The following is a 24,745-nucleotide window of genomic DNA, read 5'->3' as shown; positions in this document are numbered from 1 at the left end:
ACAGTTACCATGATACCCTTTTGGATGAATTTCAGGGTTTATGGACCAGTTGTATCTTTTGTATTTTTAATTCTTCCTCCCATTCAAGAACAGATAGGGATATTCTAAACACCTACCTCTAGTTGAAAGTATGTTAAATTTTAAATATCATTCTTATGTTCTACTATTGCACAAAACAGTTGATAAACCAGCAGTATTATTTTCTGTATTAATAATCTTCCTTCCTTTTCTTGACTGAGAAAGAGCCCTCTTTCTCCTTTTGAAGGTTATGGGTTTCTTGCTTCCAAAATTGCATTGGACATAGCTATTAGAACAAAGTTTGAATGAATTATATGAATAGCCTCTAATAACAAAAAAGAACAGAAGGGAGATGAATTAAAATTGTATCTTTGTAGTAGAGTAATAATATTAATTTAATTATTTTATTGTTTGAAAATCACATAAGTTTTGGCTTTATTCCTCCACTATAAAACAGGGGTGTCAAATCCAATCACATCGCAGGCCATATCAGGATGTATTGGGATTGTTTTTGCCCTTATGGGACTGAGGTGGGCGTGGCCTGCACGGGTCATATCTGGCCCACCGGCTGTGTGTTTGATGTGCCTGCCCTAAAAGATTTGCTTCATATGTTCACACCTAATTAATTCAGTAGTTGGTAGAATTATTCATATAAATTAATTGAATATAATTAAAAATGCACCTATTTATACTTTTTGTAAAAGTATTTACATGGATTTCCAAGTATTTGGATGCTTGAATATCTAAATGTCAGTGTCAACGTAAGCATGGTTGGCTGGGGAATTCTGGGAGTAGAAACCCACACATCTTAAAGTTATCAAGTTTGAGAAATATTGATTTATCTCTTCTAAACTGTTCGTCAACTACACATTCCTCAACATTTTCTCCTTTGTCTTCCTTAGGTTGAAAGTTGCTCTGGTTGTCAGAGAAATAAGAAAGAATACTGGGAGATAATTTCCTCTTTTTTTTGTAGAGAAGCTACAACATAAAGAGAACCAGTGTGTGGCTTAGCCATGACTTCAGGATATAGGGTTCTGTGGCCTACCTTGTTTCAACTGCCTTGTTCCCCTGAGTTTGTAGAAATAAGGACATTTGCCACAAGAACAAAAATGAACTACTTGTGCCTTTTAAAAACAGAGTGTGTTAAACATTTTGTCTGAAATATCTGAAATAAATGGAAAAAATAACTGTCTATGTCTCCCTTTCTTTCAGATCCTGTCCAGTTCTCTTTAACATATAATCAATTTATCTCTGTATCTGCAATTCCCACATTGTGTATGTTGGCATTCTGAGAGCTGTAGCCCAGCACACGTAAAGACCCCTTGATTGAGGAAAGATGCAGTTTTTAGTACAAGCCAGCATAAAATTTGCTGCCTGTTTCCTCATTCTGAATTTTTCTTTTTTCTTTTTATTAAAACAAACTTTATTAAACATAAAAAGATAAAATATCATATCAAATACATACAAAATACATTTATATACAAAACAGTAAAATAGAAAAAACAATACAAAACCAACCAGACAAACAATATATATATATATCTAGGAGCAATGTGCATTGTACATTGTGCATTGTACATAATGTATATTGCTCCTAGAAGCACGAAGCCGAAGACACCAGCCTGAAGATGACGATGAGACTTCGTCGAAACGTTGCCAAGAAACCTCCAATTTTACGCGGGAGAAAACCCGAATAACCAAAGACCTACATACATACATACATACATACATACATACATACATATATATATATATATACAAAACCTAGCCAAATTTCTCGCCAAACAACTACAGCCCTATGCAGAATCCATCACCTCGTACGTAAAAAACTCATTCCAGTTCATAGACATCATAAAGCAACAAAACTTACAGCCCAGTGACCTACTCGTGAGCTTTGATGTCATATCCCTCTTCACCCAAGTACCAATCAAAGAAGCCTTGACAGTTATCCAAAACAAATATAACCCCCCCAAGCACATCTTAGATCTGACCAACCACTACCTATCCAACACATACTTCATCTATAATGGACAGAAATACAAACAAACAGAAGGAGCACCCATGGGATCACCCCTCTCACCTGTCATTGCCAACCTCTATATGGAATACTTTGAAACCCAAGCTCTAGAAAAATCCGATCACAAACCCAAACTCTGGCTCAGATATGTGGACGACACCTTCATAATCTGGCCACATGGGAAAGAAAAACTGGACAACTTCCTCACACAACAGCCTACACCCCAAAATACAGTTCACCATGGAAACAGAAGTGAACAACCAACTTCCCTTCCTGGATGTCTTAGTCTACAGAAAATCCAATGGCTCCCTAGGACATACTATCTACCAGAAGAAAACACACACAAACCGCTATCTGCACACACTCTCACACCACCACCCTGCCCAGATCAACTCTGTAGCCAAGACACTCATTTCTAGAACAAAACGCTTAGCTGACGAACAACATCTAAAAACCGAACTACACACCCTCACTAACGTACTCACATCCAATGGATTCCAAAGAAATAAGATCACCAACCTAATCCAAAAAGAAACCCCCACTAAAATCCAAGACAGAGAACAAGAAAACGGCAAGGCCCTCCTCCCATACATAAAAGGCACCACAGACAGAATAAGCAAAATCCTCCACAAACATAACATCAAGACAGCATTCTGCACAAACCGAAAAATATCCACCATCCTAAGGAACCCCAAAGACAAAATTGAGTTAGAAAATCAAGGAGTATATGAAATCCCATGCACCGCCTGCCCCACCACATACATCGGACAAACCAACAGACGAATAAGTGCACGCATAGAAGAACACAAGAACTCAGTCAGAAAAGAGGAACCAACTTCTTCCCTGGTCCAACACCTTAAAGCCACAGGACATGATATTGACTTTAAAAAGACCAGAACTATCGCCAAAACTGAACACTTTAACAACAGAATAATCAGAGAAGCCATCGAGATAGAAAAACGCCCACACAGCATGAACAAATGAGACGATACCTCCCGCCTACCAGCCATTTGGAAACCCGCCCTCATTGACAAACGAGTCCCTAACACGACAAATGACACCAGACCCACACTCACGAGTGCCACACCTGATGTCACCACCACACATCCACGCAGAAAGCAGACTCAAACCCACACTGATAATGAGCCACGACCAAGGACCAGAAGCCAGACCGCAGCTGCATCATTAGCCACTTTAAACCCCTCCAATCCATACATGAAGCAGACTGACACCCACCATGAAGAGTTTGCACGGCCACAAACACAAAGCCAAACAACAACAACGCAGCTCACCAGCTCAAATCCCCCTGCAACTCAGACTAAGCTGAGCACAACCAAGCCCCCACCCAAACAGAAAACACCCCCAGCCAATCAGAGCACAGCCAAGCCCCTAACCAATCAGAACACACCTCCACCCAATCAGAACACAGCCAAGTTCCCACCCAATCAGCTCACACCCCCACTAGCAGTTAAAAGGAAGAGACAGCTGCGATCTCACATTGCTCCTGGAAGCACGAAGCCGAGAACACCAGCCTGAAGATGATGAATGAGACTTCGTCGAAACGTCGCCAAGACACTTCCAATTTTACATGGGAGAAGACCCGAATAACCAAAGACCTACATACAAACACCCGCGAAAACCTGAGAAAACATATATATATATATATATATAGACTTAATACATCATTTATCTTGTTGACGGTGCCTGTTTGTTAATTTTATTTTCATACGAACTTTTACATTTACTCTCTCTTTTTTTTGACTTATCCACTCATACCATCTATTCCATACCATATAGTATTTTGAGTCTACCTTGTCTTTTAACTTAAGTGTTAATTTATCCATTTCCGCACAATTGTAAATTTTCTGGATTACTAGTTAATCCGTTGGCAATTGATCCGTTTTCCAATGTTGCGCTAGTGCCAATCTTGCTGCCGTAATTATATGTAATATTAAATATTTTTCTCTCCTAATATTTTCTTTGATCATGCCTAATAAAAAAATTTCTGGATTAAACTCTATTTCCTCTTCTGTTATTTCTGTTAACCAAATTTTTATTTTTTCCCAGTATTTCCTAATTTTTGGGCAAAGCCACCAGACATGAAAGAAAGTACCCTGTGCCTGTTTACATTTCCAACAAGTTGGGTTTAAATTCGGATATATCTTCGCTAATCTCGAAGGGGCCAGATACCATCTATACCACATTTTATACTAATTCTCCTTATAAACTACTGATTTTGTCATGATATAATTGGTTTCCCATACCCTTTCCCATTCTTCTAACTGTATGTTGTATCCATTGTTTCTTGCCCATGCTATCATTTGTCCTTTAACCAATTCCTCTGCTAGGCCGAATTCTAATAAGTATTTATAAATTTTTGAAATTAATTTTTCTTCCTTGATTTCTAATAGTTTATCTAGTCGATTCGGTTTTGGGTCTATTCCTCCTTCCTCTTGATCCTTTCTGTATCTTATTTTTATCTGTAAATAGGGGCACCAGTCTATTGATATTCCTTGCTTTCTAAATTCTTCCTGTGTTTTCAGTATTCCCTGAGAATCCAATATTTCCTTATATCTTATCATTTTTTGTGTTGCTAGTGTGTTGGGGTGCATTGTTGCCTTCATTGTGGATAACCATCCGGGGACTTTCAAGTAATGTTTGTTTTTGATTTCTTGCCATGTACAAATTAATGAGTCTCTTATTATATGGTTAGTGAAATGTTTATATGTTTTGTTCCCGGTGTTCCATAAGAAGGCGTGCCACACCTTCATCAGATCATGTCCTTCTAATTAAAAAAAAAAAATTCTGAATTTTTCATTACTGCACGAAGAAACATTCTCTGCCTAAAAATCTGTGCAAGTCATGAATTTGTAAGGCTGGCAGCCTTCATAACTAAGAAATGTTTAAAACTTTGCTCTGCAGATATATCGTGTTGTTTCTTGTTAACTACGATCATGATTGTTTCCTGTTAAGGAAATAGCACTGCTATTTTCATCCAATAAATATACATTTGAAAATGGCAGATTTAGGTACGGCTTTCTTAGGAATTCAGCAAAAATGCATCTCTATAAAGGTCCCACTTCTATGCCTTTCAATTTTCCTTACCCTGAAATACAAATTAGTTATTTTGATACGAATGAAATACAAATTCTAGAATCTAGAGTTAGCATTTGGCATTAGTGTCAGAAGTGACTGAGATGCCTTTTAAACTCTTGTGGTAAAGTTACTATTTTATTTGTCAGTTTTACATGATGCTGTATTCTTGTGATAGCAGGTACTTGTGGAAAAAACTCAGTATGTCTATTTTAATAACTCAGAAGAGGAAACCTATATCACTGAGAATGTAGCTTACTTTGGAATATTAATGCACACTATGTGGTGCACTGTAATGTAAAACTCTGGACTCCAGATTTCTACTGAAACATTGATAACAGAAGTTTATGTTAAAGTTTAGATCAGGGAAACCTCATTTGGCTCTCTAGTCCCTTAACATGTAAAACTCCTCTATGCTTTTGTGAGAATTTCCACTAAGGGCACTAAGGGCAGGTTGAGAATGGGATTTGCAGTTATCTCTCTTATTAAAAGATTGTACAGGTAGTCCTTGACATACAACCACAATTGAGCCCAAAGTTTCTGTTGTTAAGTGAGACATTTGTTAAGTGAGTTTTGCCCCATTTTATGACCTTTCTTGCCACAGTTGTTAAGTGAATCACTGCAGGCATTACATTAGTAACGTGGTTAAATGAATCTGGCTTCCCCATTGATTTTGTTTGTCAGAAGGTTGCAAAAGGTGATCACAGGACCCTGGAACACTGCAACCATCATAAATATGAATCAGTTTCCAAGAGTCTGAATTTTGATCACATGATCATGGGGAAGTCTGAAAAATGGTCATGTCACTTTTTTCATTGCCGTTGTAACTTTGAACAGATACTAAATGAACTGTTGTAAGTCTCTCTCCTTTCTACATTACAGTTCCTTGCTAATAACTCAGTATAGGTAGAAACAGAATTCGGGGCTCTTGTGATAAATAGAAGTACATGGTACAAGGAGAATTTCTAGGCAGATCCTCCAGGACCTCAGTTCCCTGAAAGTGAGCAATTGTTTGGGATTTATGCATTTATGTGCATTTTATGCATTTATATCCGGGAACTAGAATGAAATAACAGGAATAGGGAAGGAGGAAAGAAACACATGTATATTCAAACGAATAAACAATTTAAATATGTAAATAACAAAGAGGGGAAGAGAGCCAAATAATTAAATGATCAGTGGTTCTTAACCTCCCTACAAAAAGCAGTCATGTTTGGTTGCACAGAGACTGAAATGCCGGTACTGTAGTTATTGTGGTGCAACCCTGCTAGAGGGCCAAAAGATGGCAGCTTTATCTCATTGTCATTGTTATTCCTTTTCAGAGTCTCAGGATTATTAACCTTAGAAGTCCTCTCTGCACTGCTGCATACATGGCAGTCTCACCCTGATAAAAAAAGGCTGCATTTTGAACAATTAATTTATTTTAAAGAGTTTATATGGGAGGAAAAAAAGGAGAAAAGTCTGAGAAGCATTCTCTAAAAATTAGGCATAAGAAATGCATTTACTTTAATATACAGATAAGGGGGGGGGCAAGAAAAGACTACCAAGAGCTATCAAAATTACCCTCTGCAACATGAGAAAGACAAAGTGAAGAAAGAAGGACAAAAGCTGTCAAACTAAAAGTTTTACACTAAAAGGCTTTTCAATAATGCAGTGGGCTAAAATGGTCTCCCCTCCCCCAAATCAGCTTGTATTCTGAATATAAACCTGCACTGACAGGAATGAAACCAGAATTATATACATTTATCTCTTTTGCTTTCACTTACGTTGACAAATCCACATCCAGAATGACATTGGAGGAAATACTCAAGTATGAGTATTGAAGGCTCAAATGTAAAAATAGAAAAGAAAGGAAAAATGCTAATTAATAAAAAGTGCCAACCAATTTAGTCTGTCATTTAAAAAGAGATATTATTCACCTACCTCATTTTTTATTTGGTTTAATTCTTTAATACAGTCTCTAAATTCCATCCTATTGCCTTTGACGAGTTGCATTGAATAAAATAGGAAATTAAAAGGGTTCTTAATGCCTGTATATTATGCTAGATCTCTCTGAGGCAAACCTTGTTTTATGTTTTTGGTTTTTTTCAGGTATATTTTGAAGTTATTACGGTAGATTTAGAAGGAACAAATGCTTCAGTTTGGAATTTTCCCTTTATACCCATGTTATCTTTGACTTTTCTTTCATGAAATGTCTCCCACATACATGTTGGTTCCTGGGCCCTAATTACTTCACTTTTTAGGGCTTTGCAGGTCATATGCTATATAAAAGATGTGACAACTTATATTTAAGGTTTAATTGTAGCTCTGTTTGCCTCTAATGCATGTCCTTTGCCAACTTCTGCCCCATAATTTAGTCTCCAAATAGATGGTCTTGTGGTATAGTTTTAGATAAATTTCCTAATGTTTTTGCTCCTTGCAAAGCAGTGTCTCTTGCAAATACTTATCTTTTAAATAAATCTTTATTCATTTAATAAGACAGAGTAAAGAGAAAAAAAATAAAACAATGGTATATAGTATATAAGAGAAAAAAGCAATACAACAACAATAAAAGATGTCATATAATTAGTATAACATGAACATAACAAATTCAATAAGGGATAACCATACAAACAGCATTAGCACTGAATAATTGGATCATACCTCTATTTTTCCAATGTTGAAAGGCTAGTCCTTTAGCCAGGGGTGGGTTTTAAATTTTTTTACTACCAGTTCTGTGGGCATGGCTTATTTTGTGGGTGCGGCTTGGAGGTCATGTGACTAGGTGGGCATGGCTAGCTGTCAGTCATTTCTGGAAGGTCCTCGCACTTACGACCAGTCCTCACACTTACCACCCAACTCATTTGTTTGCTTTTAACACTGATCAGCTGTAGGACGGCCCTTTGAAGCCCCGCAGCAAGAGTTTAAACAGTTTTTTTCCTTCTAGTCATCAGCTGGGACTCAGGAGGCAGCAATAGATTGGGGGTGGGACCAAATAAAAGGTAAGAATAACGTACGTACATGGGTGGGTGGGAGGGCGGGGGGGGGAGAACTGGTTCGGTGAGGTCATGTCACCGCTACCAGCTCGGCCGAACGGGATCGAACCGGGAGGAACCCACCACTGCCTTTAGCAATAAAAAGGTGCAATTTCAGATCCTAGATGCGTATGCAAAATCTTCATTTACTGATTTTTAACTTTATGGTTTTCTGTTTCATACCAGTTTATCACTAATCATAGAAAATATGTTCCTATGTTGGCTAATGACATTTGTGCACAGGCCAATGAACAGGGAAGGTTAAAAAGAGTAGAGAATTCATTGTAGCAATAGCATTAGCAATAGCACTTAGACTTATATACTGCTTCATAGTGCTTTTACAGCCCTCTCTAAGTGGTTTATAGAATCAGCATATTGCCCCCACCAATCTGGTTCCTCATTTTACCAACCTTGGAAGGATGGATAGCTGAGTCAACCTTGAGCTGGTGAGATTTGAACTGCTGAACTGCAGCTAGCAGTCAGCTGAAGTAGCCTGCAGTGCTGCACTCTAACCACTGCACCACCTCGGCTCTAGTCCAGAATAAGTCAGAATAAGTATATCCTTCTTTTTTGGCTGCTGCCGCACACTACTCACTTGTGTTTAAGTGATCGTCCACTAGGACTCCAAGGTCCCTCTCACAGTTACTGTTTTTGACCCAGGTTTTGCCTAATTTGTACTTGTACCTTTGGTTTTTTCTGCCTAGGTGTAAAACATTGCTTTTCTACACATTAAATTTCATTTTGTTGGATAGGGCCCAACAAAATAATAAACAACCATAAAATAAGATATAGGTAAATAAGTATATTTCATACTACAGATAATTAATCCATATTACTTTCTTGCATACATACATACATAAATTAACATTTCTCTTATTTGAGAGGATCCTGATGATATCCATTAAAAAGTTGTGAAGAAGTTGATTGGATTTAAATCCAATCAGCAGTTGGGCTGATGGAAGTAGAACTCCTATAGGGAAGCACAGAGATGACTTTGGAGAAACTATGTAATGATACAAAACCATGCTTTATTTATTTTATTTATTACATGTATTTATATGCCACCATTCTCCCGAAGGACTCAGGGCGGCGAACACAAGTTAAGAAACAAGTACAATAAAATCATAATTTAATCCAAATAATTAATTAATAGTAAATAATAAAACCCGGAATCAGTCTCAGCCTATTTGTTTGAAAAGCCAAGTCTTCAAGTCCCGACGGAAGGAACGGAGATCAGGAGCCGTCCGGAGCTCAGTAGGTAATTCATTCCAGAGGGTGGGAGCACCCACAGAGAACGCCCTACCCCTGGGCACAGCAAGGTGACATTGGCTCGCCGTCGGAACCCTGAGGAGAGCGGCCCTATGTGAACGAACAGGACGGTGAGAGGCAGGCAGGAGAAGGTCATGCAAATATCCCGTACCTAAGTCATGCAGGGCCTTATAGGTGAGGACTAGCACCTTGAAGCAGACCCGGAGAACAACTGGTAACCAGTGCAGCTCACGCTTTAAGCCTGGGAAATGAAGAAAGCATTAGAAAGAAACTCAGACTCAGAAATCAATCCCTCATTGATTTATTAGGGTATACGAAGAAGGGAAGGGAAAACATTCAGGCTTTCAGGATTCTGTTACTATAGCTTAACTCAATAGAATAGAGTTGCAGCATTCTTGTAGAGTCTGTTTCCTGACCTGGCCTATCTGGAAGGGATAAAAACTCCTTCCCGGTTCTTTCTATGGTTGCCTTTCCATAAATGATCCTGTTTAACCTGTCCTCCACCATGCTTCTATCATAAAGCAGTTTCGTCCCATCCATGTTTGTGATTGCTAAATATTTATTTGTTGTGAATAATCAACAATTATTATTTTAAAAGTAGACAAATAAATATACATAGTTGATAATGTGAACTGGCCAGTAACTAGCATTGCACACATTGCAGCAATCTATAATTAAACATTTTATGATTAGTGAGCTATGTGAACCCAGCCACTGTTTGTAGAGCATGGCGTTGGTTCAACTCCAAATCCTGAGCATGATGTTAACCAAGTTATTACAGAGTCGGTGTTTTCAGATTCCAGCAATACAGGAAATGTTTCTTTTTTAGCATAAGAGCAAGAGCCCTGAAACATCCTCTCTATGAACCTATGAGGATAAAAATTAATAAGCTTATTATTACCCTTGCACTATGTTATTGCAGTCTTCAGAAGCTTTGTAGTTTGTGAAATATGGTAATCCTAGATGGTAATGGTATGGAAATATACTGATTCTAAATAGGTAGTAGAATTTTTGTCACTGTCAACTCCTACAACTTTCCACATTTCTATTATATACTTCCATGGCAAATTTCAGATGCACCTTTGGTTAAAAGTCAAGAGTTTTAAAAAATAGTTAAAGTTAATTTTTACATACTAAATGAAAACTTAAAACCAAAGCAATTCACACCATGAATATAATACAACAAAAGTAAGAAAAGTCTTAAATTGTTTTTATATATGGCCCTTCAACTTGGATATTAAAAAAAATTAAAACATCCTTACCATGCATCAATGAAAGTATCAACAAAAATAATTTTACTCACAAACCTCCTTGATTTTTTTTAACCAAAAGTATAAATAACCATTGCGAGAATATAATCATTTTCTTGTGTATTTTCAAAAAATATGCCACTTCATGACACACCAGCTATGAGATTTGATTCAGCCTTGTCAAAATAGTTAACTAACTAAAGAGACTTTCCATTATGACAATATGCCACAAACACTTTTTTTTTCAAGGTAGACCAGTTTTGGGGTTGAAAAACATGTCTGAACTGCCTTCAGAGATGGAGTGACTCCACAGTTCCATCTCCATGTTTAGTCTTCTGCCAAGAATAAAAAAGACAGGCCAGATTCTGTGGCCTGTCTATTAAACCTAATATTAACCTTTGCCAGTGGGTGAAGCATGAAGGGCCTAAAAATCTCTAAATGGAAAAAAAAAAAGCTATGATATTGTCATTTTAAGTGAATTGTTACAGTGGGGTTTTTTTATGTGCCATTGCTCACCAAAACAAATCCAGAAATGCTGATGCAGGTTCAGCCCAAGTCAAATATGTGTCTTGCCCTGCTCTTTCCTCTCTATTTGTTTTAAGTTTGTCATTTTTAAGAAAGTTAAATAGGTCATAGCTTGGATCTGACTTTGAATCAAGCATAATTGCTTCCAGAGCAAATTAGGTATAAACATCTGTGCAATCGGTGAATTAGAACATGCAGCAAAATTGGCTGAGAACTGCCAGTAGCTGAATGACTCAGTTTATTATGAAACAATAGAATGTAGCACTAATATAACATAATGATTATGCATCAAGCATGTCAGATTGTATATAGACATGAAATTGTTTTAACCTTTTTCTTTCAGAATTAAAAGATGTTAGGTCATATCCAAGGAAACAAGGTATTTTTTGGGGTCGGCTCCTTTGTTGCTACCCCGTTAACAGTTTTATGGGCTCTCCAGTAAAGGAGAAGACAGAACTGTTTTAAGTCCTCTCTCAGGCAGCACTGAAATATCTGGAAGGGGAAGGAGAAAGACCTGCTCATTCTGGGTGATGAGTTCAATATTCTCTCTCTATATATATAAATTGTCTTTTGAAATTAGGCAAAAGTTTCTATAGGTCTTCCGAAACCTATATAGAAGAAATGCATATCTTATGATGGCTACACTAAGCTACTTCAGTAGAAAGAAGGAAAGGTGTAATTTTATGGGAAATAAAAATATCAGCAACTATGAATAGAGATGCTCAAGGCATATATCTACTTTGCAGGATATTGCATGATATAGGATTATCAATCAGATAAGACAGATTATTCCTTATGCTGTTATATATAAAACTTCTATCATTAAGATATTAAGACAGATAAGATTTTCTCAGTCCATGTCTTCACAAACTAATGTGTCCACACCATAAAATTAACTTCTATTTTATTTTTTTCATTAAAAAAACAAGAAGACAATCGTCACATCTCAATATATACAGTACTGTATATTTAAGCTTTATAACAAGCAATATCTTCAAATTATTAATTTACTCTTAGAATATTGCTATATGACAAGTAATTAAATATAATTATCCCTCTTTTTACATATGAGAAACTGTAAAATATACATTTGTTGTACACCCACTTCTGTACATTAAAATTTGTGCTATCAATTAAATGAATACTATGAAATCAAAGTAGAATTTCACCCAGTGGTAAAAATATGCAGAAAGCATTAACTCAGAAAAGACAACGCAGAATAAAAGATGTTTCATGGCTGTTCAAAAGGCTAGTCTTGAATAGTTTCATCACTATATTTCTCTTCTCTTCTCTTCTTTTTTTCTTTTCTTTTTTCTTTTTTTAAACTCAGTACAAGTATAGACAGAATCATTACACACTTTGAATCAGACCCTGATTTGTAATTTGGAAAAAAGCCAATTTTTAGGCCCTCCAGTCCAGATATCTGAATTTTTGTCACACCCTGTCATATATCAATCTTTACTTTTAACTCTACAACTGTACATGGATTATATGTATGGATTACATATGGTCTGCATTTATAGAACTAGTTGCTGTTTTTGAGAGGAAAAAGTATGACAAATTTCCAAGAGGCAACTTATTTATATAATTAATGTGTGTGTTACCTCAGTCACAAATTCAACTCCAGGCAGGTTATATATCAGAATTAACAACTATGACAAACTTATATCTAACAGCACATTGGGGAAAAAGGCAAGAAAATCTAATCCAATAACAGAGAGGAGATTATAATACATACAGCCTCTGGAAAAGCTATGCCTTTAAAAATTTATGAAAGATTAGTAAGTCCGTCCCCCCAAATCCTGCTGTGCTGCTCAACATGATGGAGTGTTCTTAGGAGGGATGAGTGAAAACCCTGGAGTGCATAGTAATAGTATATACTCCAGCAGATTTCACCCAGACTGATCCCATTTGCCAGTTAAAGCAAATAGGCACCTATATTCGGCAATAGTTATATAGGAAGATGTTAGAAGCAAATGATCATTTTAATGACAATTGCAAATGCATCATTTGATATTGCATGGGAGAAAGTCATGACAAATTATTCCATTTTATCCCCCTCCCCCCCAAATGTCAATAGATAAGATAAAGTAGTGTCTTTCAAACCTGGCAACTTTAACACGTGGACTTCAACTCCCAGAATTTCCCAGTTGTCTGAAGCCAAGTTTGAAAAATGCTGAGATAAAGCAATTGACAATATAGTACCAGATTACCTCAAGCCTGATGGCATTCAACGTGCTACTGAGAAGAGGCTGAGCATCTTTCAGGATATTAATGGTTATATGACAAGGCTACATTAAAGTCTTCAGAACTCATTTAGAAGGAGAATATCACGAATTTCTTTGAAATCATGAACCTCCTTGATATGGAACCAGTAGAATGAATTTAAATACAGTGGATATAAATACACCCATGTTAAATGCCAGTTGTAAAAAGATGTAAAAAAAAATATCAGACGAAGATAAACTACTACAGATTTTTTTTCACCTTTAATATAACATATAAACTGTGCAATTCAATTGAAAAACAAACAGACCTTTTTTTGGGGGGGGGGAAATAAAAATAAAAAACTTATAATAATGTGGTTGCATAAGTGTGCACCCCCTTCAAATCTGCTGCTTTAAAGAATCTTCTAAAAGTCAATGTGTTTGCTTAAAAGGCAGCATTTTTTCCAGGTTCAAACAAACACCTAAGAAAGTTGGGCTTCTTTAATGAATAGTGAAGAGCCATGCTTGTGTGAAGTCCAAAGAACTTTTAATCATTTTCAAAACATGCTCAGCTCTAGAATTTGTGTTTATTCAGAGTACGACAGAATAAGTTCAGCAGGGACTGGAAATCACTAAAGTTGGGAAACCCTGTCTTAGAGATTGACCTCCCTTTTTCTTATCCAATCACAATAAAAACAAAAATGACACCATGCAAAAACAATAAAACTATAATTTGAATAGTTTAGAAATGTTATAAAGAATCACTAAATAATTTAATATATCAAACTAACTTAATATCTAAACATTACCTCAACAGTATTTATATATGTACATATTATATTTATCCTATTTAAAAATACCTATCTTTCAAGGTGGATTACAGTAAAAAAAATACAGATAATAAAATAAGAAAATAAATACAATCCATTGGCATCAATCTGAAGTTTACACACATTAAAAATAAGGATGCAATTCAAAATAAGAGCAATAAGTTACAATTATGAAAAAACTGAAGTAAAGAAGGGTCTCCCCCGCCCCCACCCGAGATTTCCTAACAGCGCACCCTGATTAAGGTCTAGTGTATACTGTATAAGGAGAGAAGGCCTATCAAGAAATGACCAAATATATGTATTCATAGCCTGGAACCAAAATCAGGGAAAAGGTCTTCTGTTGGGGATAACATAAATCTGCAGTTTGTGAGAGGGTAGCAAAGAGGACTAACAGAGTTTCTTCTACTTTTACTTATCCTGATCACTGCATGTGCACAGTAAACCTCGATCTATGTATTACTCTTAATAATAATGTGGTTTGTTTGGTTTTAGTTTGTGTAATCTATTAATTTAGCCATTACAGTTTGTAAACTGAGAGAAGAGAATATCTATAGTTCAGAATTGAACTGTGGGATCCTTGGTGTTCTCTGAGCTTGGTTGTTTTCTTGCAGTTATTTCATTTCCAAATTGGGTAACATGATGATAATTTGTGGCGTACTCAGTAAGCCATGATTAAACAAATTATGGGTTAACATAATGAGTGAACTTGATTTATGTATAATGGTAGGTATCCAGTGCTGAATGATCCTTAAACTGGAGGGCAGTACCTCCTTCAGGAGCACTGTATGCAAGATTTGCATTGTGTTAGGGGCTGAAGTTCTATAAAAGGGTATAAAGGTAAAGGTTCCCATCGCACATATGTGTAAGTCGTTCCCGGCTCTAGGGGGCGGTGTTCATCTCCGTTTCAAAGGCAAATAGCCAGCGCTGTCCAAAGACGACTCCATGGTCATGTGGCCAGCATGACTAAACCCCAAAGGCGCACAGAACACTGTTACCTTCCCACCAAAGGTGGTCCCTATTTTTCTACTTGCATTTTTTACGTGCTTTCGAACTGCTAGGTTGGCAGAAGCTGGGACAAGTAACGGGAATTCACCCTGTTACACAGCACTAGGGATTCGAACCGCTGAACTGCTGACCTTTCGATCAACAAGCTCAACGTCTTAGCCACTGAGCCACCGCATCCCTTTTATAAAAGGGTCGGGAAGGACAAGTTTCTGAAACAATGCCTGCCTTCCTCCCTAACAAAGCCATAAAGCACTGTTACCCAGGTATGTTGGGTTTACAGGTCACAGAATTCCTAATCAAAATTACAGAAAGCTTTTTTAGTTGGGAATTCTTGAAGTCTTAATCCCAACATAGCAGGACACCACTAGTTTGGGGAAGATAGCACTAGTTTCCTGCCTAAGCAGGGGGTTGGACTAGAAGACCTCCAAAGTCTCTTGCAACTCTGTTATTCTATATATTCTATATTCTAAGACTGCTTTAAGGTAGGATTAACATTCAGTCCGTAGGTATTTGTAAACTGCAGTAGGATATAATACATCTTTGTACGAGGATTTGCAGTCACTTGCAGAACAGACTATTGATATTCAGCAATAGTTTGGGGAAGACGAGACATACTGTAGGTAGAATGCATTAGAAATATTTATTCAGTCAAAAAAGCTATAAGGAAGCTGAACTGGAGCTAATGTTCCTTATCATATAGTGGGACACTTAGGCAAGGTATTCTACATTTCTTTAATTGGCTACTTATGAAGTTTTAATGAGTGGAAAGTTGTCTTTTGCCTTTTGCAGTAACTTATACATTATCCTTTCTAACATTTTGGGGCATTATTTCTTAATGCATGCAATATTTTGACTCTATATTTTGCATTTAAATTCATTGTGAATCTTCTATTTGTCTGCTTCCTATAGTAGCTGATATCTACATTTACAGTTCTTTCCAGTTGCTGCTTCTATTAACGTAAATGGAATCTTTTATGTTTCATGCAAATGAGGCCACTTCAAAAAGCTTTTACTTACATTAAAGACTCTTCTGACGGTGAAAGGAATGGGCAGTGGTTTGTCAGCATTGATAAATATTGTTTACCATGATGATATTGTACTTGTATTTTTAAAAATGATTTTTTTAAAAAATCAGGATGATTTGGCTGAAATAAGTCATTCAGAACGTTCAGTTACCATTCACAAAAGATTACTAGTTATCTATTTCTACAGAATTATTTTTAAGGTCAGTTAAACCAGTCATCAGAATTACGGTAAAGTAACCATATATCATCAGTGGTGGGATTCAAATAATTTAACAACCGGTTCTCTGCCCTAATGACCGGCTGGGTGGGCGTGGCCAGGTGGGCATGGCCAGGGTTGTTTGACAGGCAGCACTCGGCCTCCTGCACCCCTTGGGGAGCAAAAATGGGCAGCGGAAGGGATGCACTGCCCCTGTGCCCCGTTTTGGGCCTAGTAGGGCTCCCTGCAGCCTCCTGGGAGCAATAATGGGCTGTGGGGGGCCATGCTGCACCTCGCACCCCATTTTGGGCCTAGTAGGCCTCCCTGCAGCCTACTGGAGGGGCGGGGAGGGGCCAGTCAGCAATTTAACTACCAGCTCGCCCAAACCGGCCCAAACCGGTGGAATCTTACCACTGTATAAAATGCTTTTGTAAAGTTGAGTTACAAGGTTTACTCCAAGTTCTTTTTGAGGTAGTGGAAGGTTTCAACAATACCAGAAAATGTTCCACCTAGATTTTGCTACAGCAGTGGTAAATATATTTAGATATCTATCATAGATATATGATACAATTAGAATATGTAGTTCTGTCATGCTACCCATTTAAAATCATCATACCCAAACAAGGCTAATGTGAACAAGGGTGGTATATTTTGGGAATCTAGATTGCTAAAACATTTATTTTTTATTCTATATTGTTTTTCTATAAACCACACCTTCCACTAGAGCATCTCTTACCAGCCTAGGAGAACTTGTTCAGGAACTACAACAAAATAATACATGTACGATGGTAAAAAAATATATGACATGAACAGTTTATGTAAATATAATTACTGATAAATATTTTTCTTGATTTCACTTGGGAGGAGACAGGACATACCTTGGATTAATAGTTTATGAACAATAGAATATTTATTATAATTGAATTTCTAATACTCTTTGAAGGAATTTATTACTATCAGGTATAAAGCTGAGACATGTTTACTTTGCGGATTTGCCCTGTGAATCAGCTATGGAGCTATGTGATGTTATGTAGGAGGCACTATTAGCATAGTGGCTACAATTCAAATTCTTCAACGGGTTGCTTGTTCTTTCCATGTATCAGGAAGTAGAAATTTACTCTAAAATGAAACATTTGCTCCAGTTCCAGGGCAAAATGTTAATATTCTCAGGCATTTGTTCAGTGGAATAAGCATGTATACATTACAATATTTGGAAGAACAATCAGAGCAATTTTACAAGCTTTCTTACTAGAAATTTATAATCTTACAAAAAGTAGGGACTCAGAGTACGGAAAAAACTCAAACCAAGATAGAAAAAAAACTGTATTTTTCTCAACTGGGCTGAATCAAATTTCTCCAGAAAAATGAATGCAAATGATAGGTGTACAGATCAACAAATTGAATACTATTTAAATCATTTTCTTGGATTTTGTTTTGTTTTGTTTTCCTTTTTTAAAAAATTAAAGTTCTGCATGTACATTTGTACAATTAAATATAGGTAGTTTTTTACTTACAACAGTTCATTTAGTGACTGTTTGAAGTTACAATGGCACTGAAAAAAGGGACGTATGATTGTTTTTCACATTTACGACTGTTGCAGCATCCCCACAGATACGTGATCAAAATTCAGTCGCTTGGCAACTGGTTCTATTTATGATGGTTGCCAGGCTTGTGTGATCACCTTTTGGGACCTTCTGGCAAGCAAAGTCAGTGAAGAAACCAGGTTTACTTAGCAACCATGTTACTAACTTAACAACTCCAGTGATTCACTTAATGACTGTGGCAAGAAAGGTCATAAAATGGGGCAAAATGCACTTAACAATGGTCTTGTTAGCAATAGAAATTTTGGGCTCAGTTATGGTTGTAAATTGAGGACTACCTATATATTTTAATCTACTTTCTAAAATTTTAAAAGTACTGAATGAATTTAAGAGTTGAGACAGTGCTCCAAAAAGGACGTTTCTGCTATAATGTTTCAAACAAATCAAAGCTGTCCATAGCTCAGTGCTTCCTGAACATGTGAACTGCAACGGAGGTGGTATGTTTGAATAATAATTAATAATAGTTAAGATTTTGGAGCTACAAACATTAAGCAGACATTTTAAGAGTATCTTCTATTTATACAATGGCACATTCTTATTAATCCCCCATGAGAAACAGTGACAATTTATTACTTCATTGGCTGCACGTAGTTGGCAGGAAAGAGTCCAAACATTCCATGCAAACAGCCTTTCCACCAATGTTCATCAGAGTTGTCGAGAACTTCTATGACGTCTCCGGTACAGAATCCTAGCTCATCGTCCTCTGCCGCCTCAAAATCATACAAGGCCCGGACCCATTTTGGCCTCTAGCAATAAAGAGAAAGAAATGCATTAGCCACAAATACAAATCTTAGAGTTTATAGTGAAATTTGCTATCACCAAATCATAATGACCTAACTTCTTGTAATGTAGAGATGTACCTTATCCACCTCATAAATTGTTCATTTCTCCACCCCCTCAATGTTTTCCCTTAAAAAAACCTCAGATTATTTTCATACCCAAGCTGCCTGTTTTGTGTTCCATATTTCTAATTTTTTAAATTTCTGATGACTGTGCCAGGATGCCCTTGTAATTTTGAGAACACAGGCAGTTACAGAAAAAGAAAAAAGTCTAAACTCTTTAGAATTACCTGAACACTAGCATGTAGATTTTGAAGGAAAAAGTATAGAAAAATCCAGAGCAGATAAAATTGAGGTGGAGTAAGTCAGTATAGTTCTGATGCTGGGAAAGAGTGGGTTAAGGAGAAAAAAACAGATTATGCCATAAGTAGGATGGATTATGGTCTACTCTATCTAAGTAGGCTAAGAAAATATAGGTGGGCCATGCTGTAGTTAAACAAGTGTGTAGAGAAAGAAAAAACAGCAGTTCAGAAAAGACAGTATAAGAGCAGAGGTTTCAATAATTTCTATTAGTATAGTTTTAATGGAAGTATATAGATGCTTGGTTACTATGTACATAAATGTTTAGTCACTAGAATAATTGTAATTATATTTTACACTGGACTGTCATAATAATAAACAGTACAGAATTTAATTTCTTAGCTTTCTATGTGTCTTGCTTTATGCCTATCCATACCCACACTCTGATCCTTCTAAAGATTATAAAACATTGGCATTTTGCTTTATAGTATGTCAGTTGCAAGGCTTCTCCTAGCAAGGTGGACTGGCACTTAAGCATACAAAATGTACTGATATGTAGATTTGTTGTAAAAATAAAAACTAAGACTTTACCAAAGAATTCCAGCAGAGGGATCCACAGATTGTGGTAAAAGAAATCACAGCACACATAAAAAATAGGTAGAGCTTCAATCACAGTGTCATGGCTGCCAGAATGATGTTTTCCATCATTTTTGGACAGGGAAGGAGAGTAACTGATAGATATGTTATCAGGATGCTTATGACTATAGGTAGTCATCAACCACAATTGAGCACCAAATTTCTGTTGCTAAGTGAAACGTTTGTTAAGTGAGTTTTGCCCCATTTTACAACCTTTCTTGCCACAGTTGTTAAGTGAATCACTGCAGTTGTTAAGTTAGTAACATGGTTTTTAAGTGAATCTTGCTTCTCCATTGGCTTTGCTTATCAAAAGATCATAAAAGGTACCAGTAATCTCATAACCCTGGAACACTGCAACCATCATAAATATGAACCAGTTGCCAAGCATCCGAATTTTGATCACATGACCATGGGGATGCTGCAACAGTCATAAGCGTGAAAAACGGTCATAAGTCACTTTTTTCAGTGCCGTAACTTCAAATGGTCACTAAACGAACTGTTGTACGTCAAGGGCTACCTCTATGTGAGCACTTGTTCTAATTAACAAAGTTAATTAACAGAAACCACAAAGTTGTCTTTAGGTTTCTTGGTTTTCATAGGTACCATAATATGTTATAAACCAAAGGTCATGATACACGCACCCAGCTACTTCTGGGTTGAAGGCTGTGCTTGTTATTTAAGAGCTGTACTGGGTTCCACCAAAAGATAGTGTGTGGGATCAAGACAATAACTAAGATTGACTTTATTTACACTTAAAATGAATTAAAATAATATAATTAAAATGCATACCCATCAATTATTTAAATTACTTCAATATTGAAATTATTAAATACCTCCCATCACATTAAGTATTGCTGTTTCTTTGCCATTTTGGAAGTTCCTGAGAGCTTCCCCTAAGCTTTCCATTTTGCTTAATGTCATTTTTCTCTTCCAGTGACATACATAGAAAAATTAAATTCATCTATTTTTAAAAAAAATAAAAGTTGAGCTGTATTACCTGTCAAACTAAATTTTCTCTCTCAAAAAAAGATGAGTGTACAGTACCTGTACTTGTTGCGCTGGATCAGTGTGTCTCCGGAACATAGATGTTGCACTTAGTTCTTTACAATCCTTTGGGCCCTTAGGCCGATCTTGAATATCCAAGCTTCTGCCATGTCTATTCTATGAAGTAAAAAAATATAACATTACCGCTATGACTATGATCCAACATGGAATTCAAATTTTCATGAACACCTATTAATATTAATAGCTATTGCAGTAAACGTAGTGATTTTTATATATTGTAGTGACAGGGTTAGTTACATTCTATTTATTGTTAGAATTATTAATAACAATATCGAATGACAGGTATTTCAAGGATAGGACAACAATTTAACCTCAACGATACCAACTTTATTTTTTAAACCAAATTGTTTAAAATGTCATATGAGTTAATATCAGGCTCAAAGAACCTAGTCCACATGCAAAAGGTTCAAAATTATTGATTTATTGCTCAAGTATATGCACACATTTTTTTTCAAACTAACATTTGCACCTGGGTTAAACTAGAGAAAGTTCAACAGCATTCAAGGGGGATTGGATTTGTTCTCTTGTAACTGCGTAGAGACTATAAATTGATTCCTTTCTTGACTCCTCCCCCTGGCTTTGCAAGTCTTCTCTTACAGTTAATGCTATGAACTGTGGAGAGGGAGGCGGGCAAGGGGGAAAATGAAAGTAAGTGCTGTATCTCTTCAAGATACTGCTTCAGGGTCACCTGGCATACCAGCTGCATACCAACTTGTGCTTTGACTGTCATGAAAATATTCTGCTGGAACTTGATTGGTTACATGGGGGTGAGTAATGGGAGGAGGTCAAGGAAGGGAAAAGTTGAATTTAGGAATTTTGACACACAATTCTCAGTTCTGGCTTAATGTCAGACCTGCCACAGTTTAAACTAAATAGAAACGATCCTTTGCTCCATCTGTTGAGAAAGATATAGTTTTATTAAAAGTCAAGTGTAATGCAGTAATGCAAAGCCAGAACTGAAGCCTGTGAACGGGTGGAGCACCAGAAAGAAGGAACTCCTGAAGGTGAGTACGGAAGAGTTGAGCTTCAAAGAACACCCAGTGGAGTGTTTCTGTTGAGGTAGAAGGGTCACTGAGCAGCCAACTACTTGCACCCCCAAGTGAGGCCATGACCAAGTATGTTCCACCTAAGAGAGGAGAAACTACGACCAAACCCAAGACCATGGCAAATGAAGGAGATGAAACCAAAGGTTCTCTTTATGCTTCAGCAAGGAGGAAAATGCCCCATATGAAAATCCAGAAGCTGGAGGAGGAGCATGGCAGCAGGATAACAAGCCAAGACACTCTGAATTTTATTTATATGCATCATTACTATAAACATCACAAAAATAAGATAGAAAAAATTCAAAAAGGAAATGTTCAAATGTTCAAAAATGTTTTATTTTTGAACAAAGCTCTGCGTTGGCAATGTTATGCCTAAAAATTATAAAATACCTAAAGATTGAGAACCTGATTATGTTTGTATATCAGTTTGGGCCATTGTTCATCATGTCTATCCTCCTATAGAACATAAGAGATCAATAGGCATCTACTTAAAGTCTTAAAATCAGGAACCAAATGTCAAAGAAATACATGTAGAATAATTCTGAACTAAGAAACTAGCTAAGCTGAAAGGAGCTCATAGTTTATAAACACAAAAATCCATTTCTATTTATCATAAACTTTAATTAAACTTAATTTTATTTATTTAAATCAAACTGGACACTGCCAACTCCAACTAACTCTGGGTAGTTTACAAACAGTAACAAAAAAGCCTGTACAAACCCCAGATGAGGTTATCTGGATACAATATAAACAGAAAACAAAAATAGCAAACACACACAAGCGGCCCCATCTATTTCACAGCAAGGCCGGGGAGAACAACAAGATCTGCAAGGCTTTTATGGGACAGCAACAGAATGGAAGCCAAACAGACCAGCCATCAGCACAGCTTGTAGAACAAAGGTGTCATATAGTCATACTGAGGCATGCCCATCAACCCTCAAACATTTATGTTCTGGATCACCTGAAGCTTCTGAATAGTTTTCTTGTAAAATACATTGCAGTAGTCAAGTCTTCAGGTGACTAGGGCATGACTGTCTGTCTGAAGGGCCTCCTGATCCAGAAGATGGAGCTGAGGGAAGCCTCCCTTGGCCATAGCTGCCACTTCTTTTCGAGCTGTAATTTCAAAAAGACCTTCAGATTGTGCATCATTCTTGAGCAGGGAAGTGCTTCTCCATCCAAGAGTATAGACGGAAAGTCCTTGGATCCCTAAAATCCACAGCTACTCAGGCTTTGTAGGATTGAATCACTCAGTTTTTTTTTTTTTATTTGATTTATATGCTGCCCTTCTCCGGAGACTTAGGGCAGCTAACAATGAGTTAAGCAATAGCCTTTATACGTTTTGTATATTTAAATAAATGCAGCTTATTGCCCACACAATCTGGGTCCTCATTTTACCTACCTTAGAAAGGATGGAAGGCTGAGTCAACCTTGAGCCTGGTGAGATTTGAACTTGCAGTAATTGCAGGCAGCTGGTGTTAATAACAGTGCTTTAGTCTACTGTGCCACCAGAGCTCCCCAACCAGGCCTGTATAGTTTCCAAGTAGTCAAGAGCCTCATTTGGCCAGTCTAAAGTCAAAAGATATAACTGGGTATCATCAACATAGGGATGATGATACTGAACATCAGACCCCTCTTCTAATGGCTTCATGCAGACATTAAACAAGAACGGACAATGTTAAGGTCACCTCACATCATAGGGTCTAGGGGACAACCTTTTCTTGCTTGCTAACACTGACTGGAGCTAACCATGAAAGAAGGATGAGAGTAATCATAAAATGGTGTCCTTGCAGATGGTTTGATTTATTTGATTTATATGCTGCCCTTCTCCAGAGGCTCAGGGCGGCTTACAATGTGCTCAGCAAGATGGTTCATAAGGATACTATGGTTAGTGGTGTTAAAAACTGCGGAAAGATTAAAAAAAACAGCAGGATGGATGCATCATCTCTATTCTGGCTCTACAAGAGGTCATCAGTAAAGGTAACCAAGGCTATCTCGGTGCCAAATCCCAACTGAAAACTGATTGAAACATATCTACTGTAGATAAGTTCATGATAGCTAATCATTTTTATTGTTATTATTGTTAAAAATTCTGAGAAACAAATCCTTCTTGATATATCACATAGAACTAGATCTATTTTTTCCCTACCACTGATCATTGTATTACCTGCTTATGATGCCAAGATGCAAAAGGATCCTCATATTTATTGGGCTCTGATGGTCTTGCATCTTTTATTGATGGATGGAGTGCTTCCTGCTCCTTTTTATATTGGTTCTTATCACATGGTTCCTGGAAAGAAACAAGTTTTCCCTGTTACACTGCATATTTATTCATAAGTAGTCCTTCCCATAAATAATGTCCCTTGTTTTTCAAATTATATTTTTTTTGATATGTTTTCCCAGAGTCACCAACACATGAATCTATGATTCAACAAAAAGCAACAAAAAGTAAGGTAAGAAACTGGATTGCTATAGCATAAATTTTTGTGGACTCGAAAAGCTTTTTAAAAAGCTGTATTAATGTGACTAGTCCCATTTATCAGTAAGCAAACCATTGAGGTAACTGTGCTATTTCTAGCATTTCAAGAGGCTTTCTGTGTTTTCCCTTCCAAACAAAAATCTGAGCTGCAGTTCTTCATTACTTTTTTACTTTCTAAGACATTTTTGGGACTTTGGGATCCAGAAACATTCTTGGAAATAAAAGATTATATTTGAGAGTGGTGTTCTCCTTTGCAGCATGTTACTTTCCCAAAGGAAAAATTCAAGGCTGCAAAAATATGTAACCCTTACATATTCTTTACGTGGAATGTCAGAACCATGAATCAAGGCAGCTTGATGGTGTCCAAGTAAAAATGTCAAGATTGAACATTGATTT

The 24,745-nt window shown here is 36.8% G+C and overlaps 1 protein-coding gene across 1 annotated transcript in view; it reads right to left on the bottom strand.

The window, feature by feature from the left end:
- Positions 1–15,948: 15,948 nt before the first annotated feature.
- Positions 15,949–24,745, bottom strand: part of GRAP2 (GRB2 related adaptor protein 2) — a 66,133-nt gene continuing 57,336 nt past the window's right edge. Inside the window, exons 6-8 of the mRNA XM_034403151.3 lie at positions 24,038–24,160; positions 20,810–20,926; positions 15,949–18,796 (exon numbers count right to left, since the gene is read on the bottom strand). Of these exons, the coding sequence (XP_034259042.1) occupies positions 18,620–18,796; positions 20,810–20,926; positions 24,038–24,160 (417 nt within the window). The 3' untranslated portion in view covers positions 15,949–18,619. The remainder of the gene's footprint in view (positions 18,797–20,809; positions 20,927–24,037; positions 24,161–24,745) is intronic.

The sequence above is a fragment of the Pantherophis guttatus genome, chromosome 7, assembly GCF_059756535.1.
Source record: "Pantherophis guttatus breed Tessera chromosome 7, ASM5975653v1, whole genome shotgun sequence".
Taxonomy (NCBI): Eukaryota; Metazoa; Chordata; class Lepidosauria; order Squamata; family Colubridae; genus Pantherophis; species Pantherophis guttatus.
The sequence above is the reverse complement of the archived record's forward strand: the minus strand, read 5'-3'. Positions and strand labels throughout refer to the sequence as shown.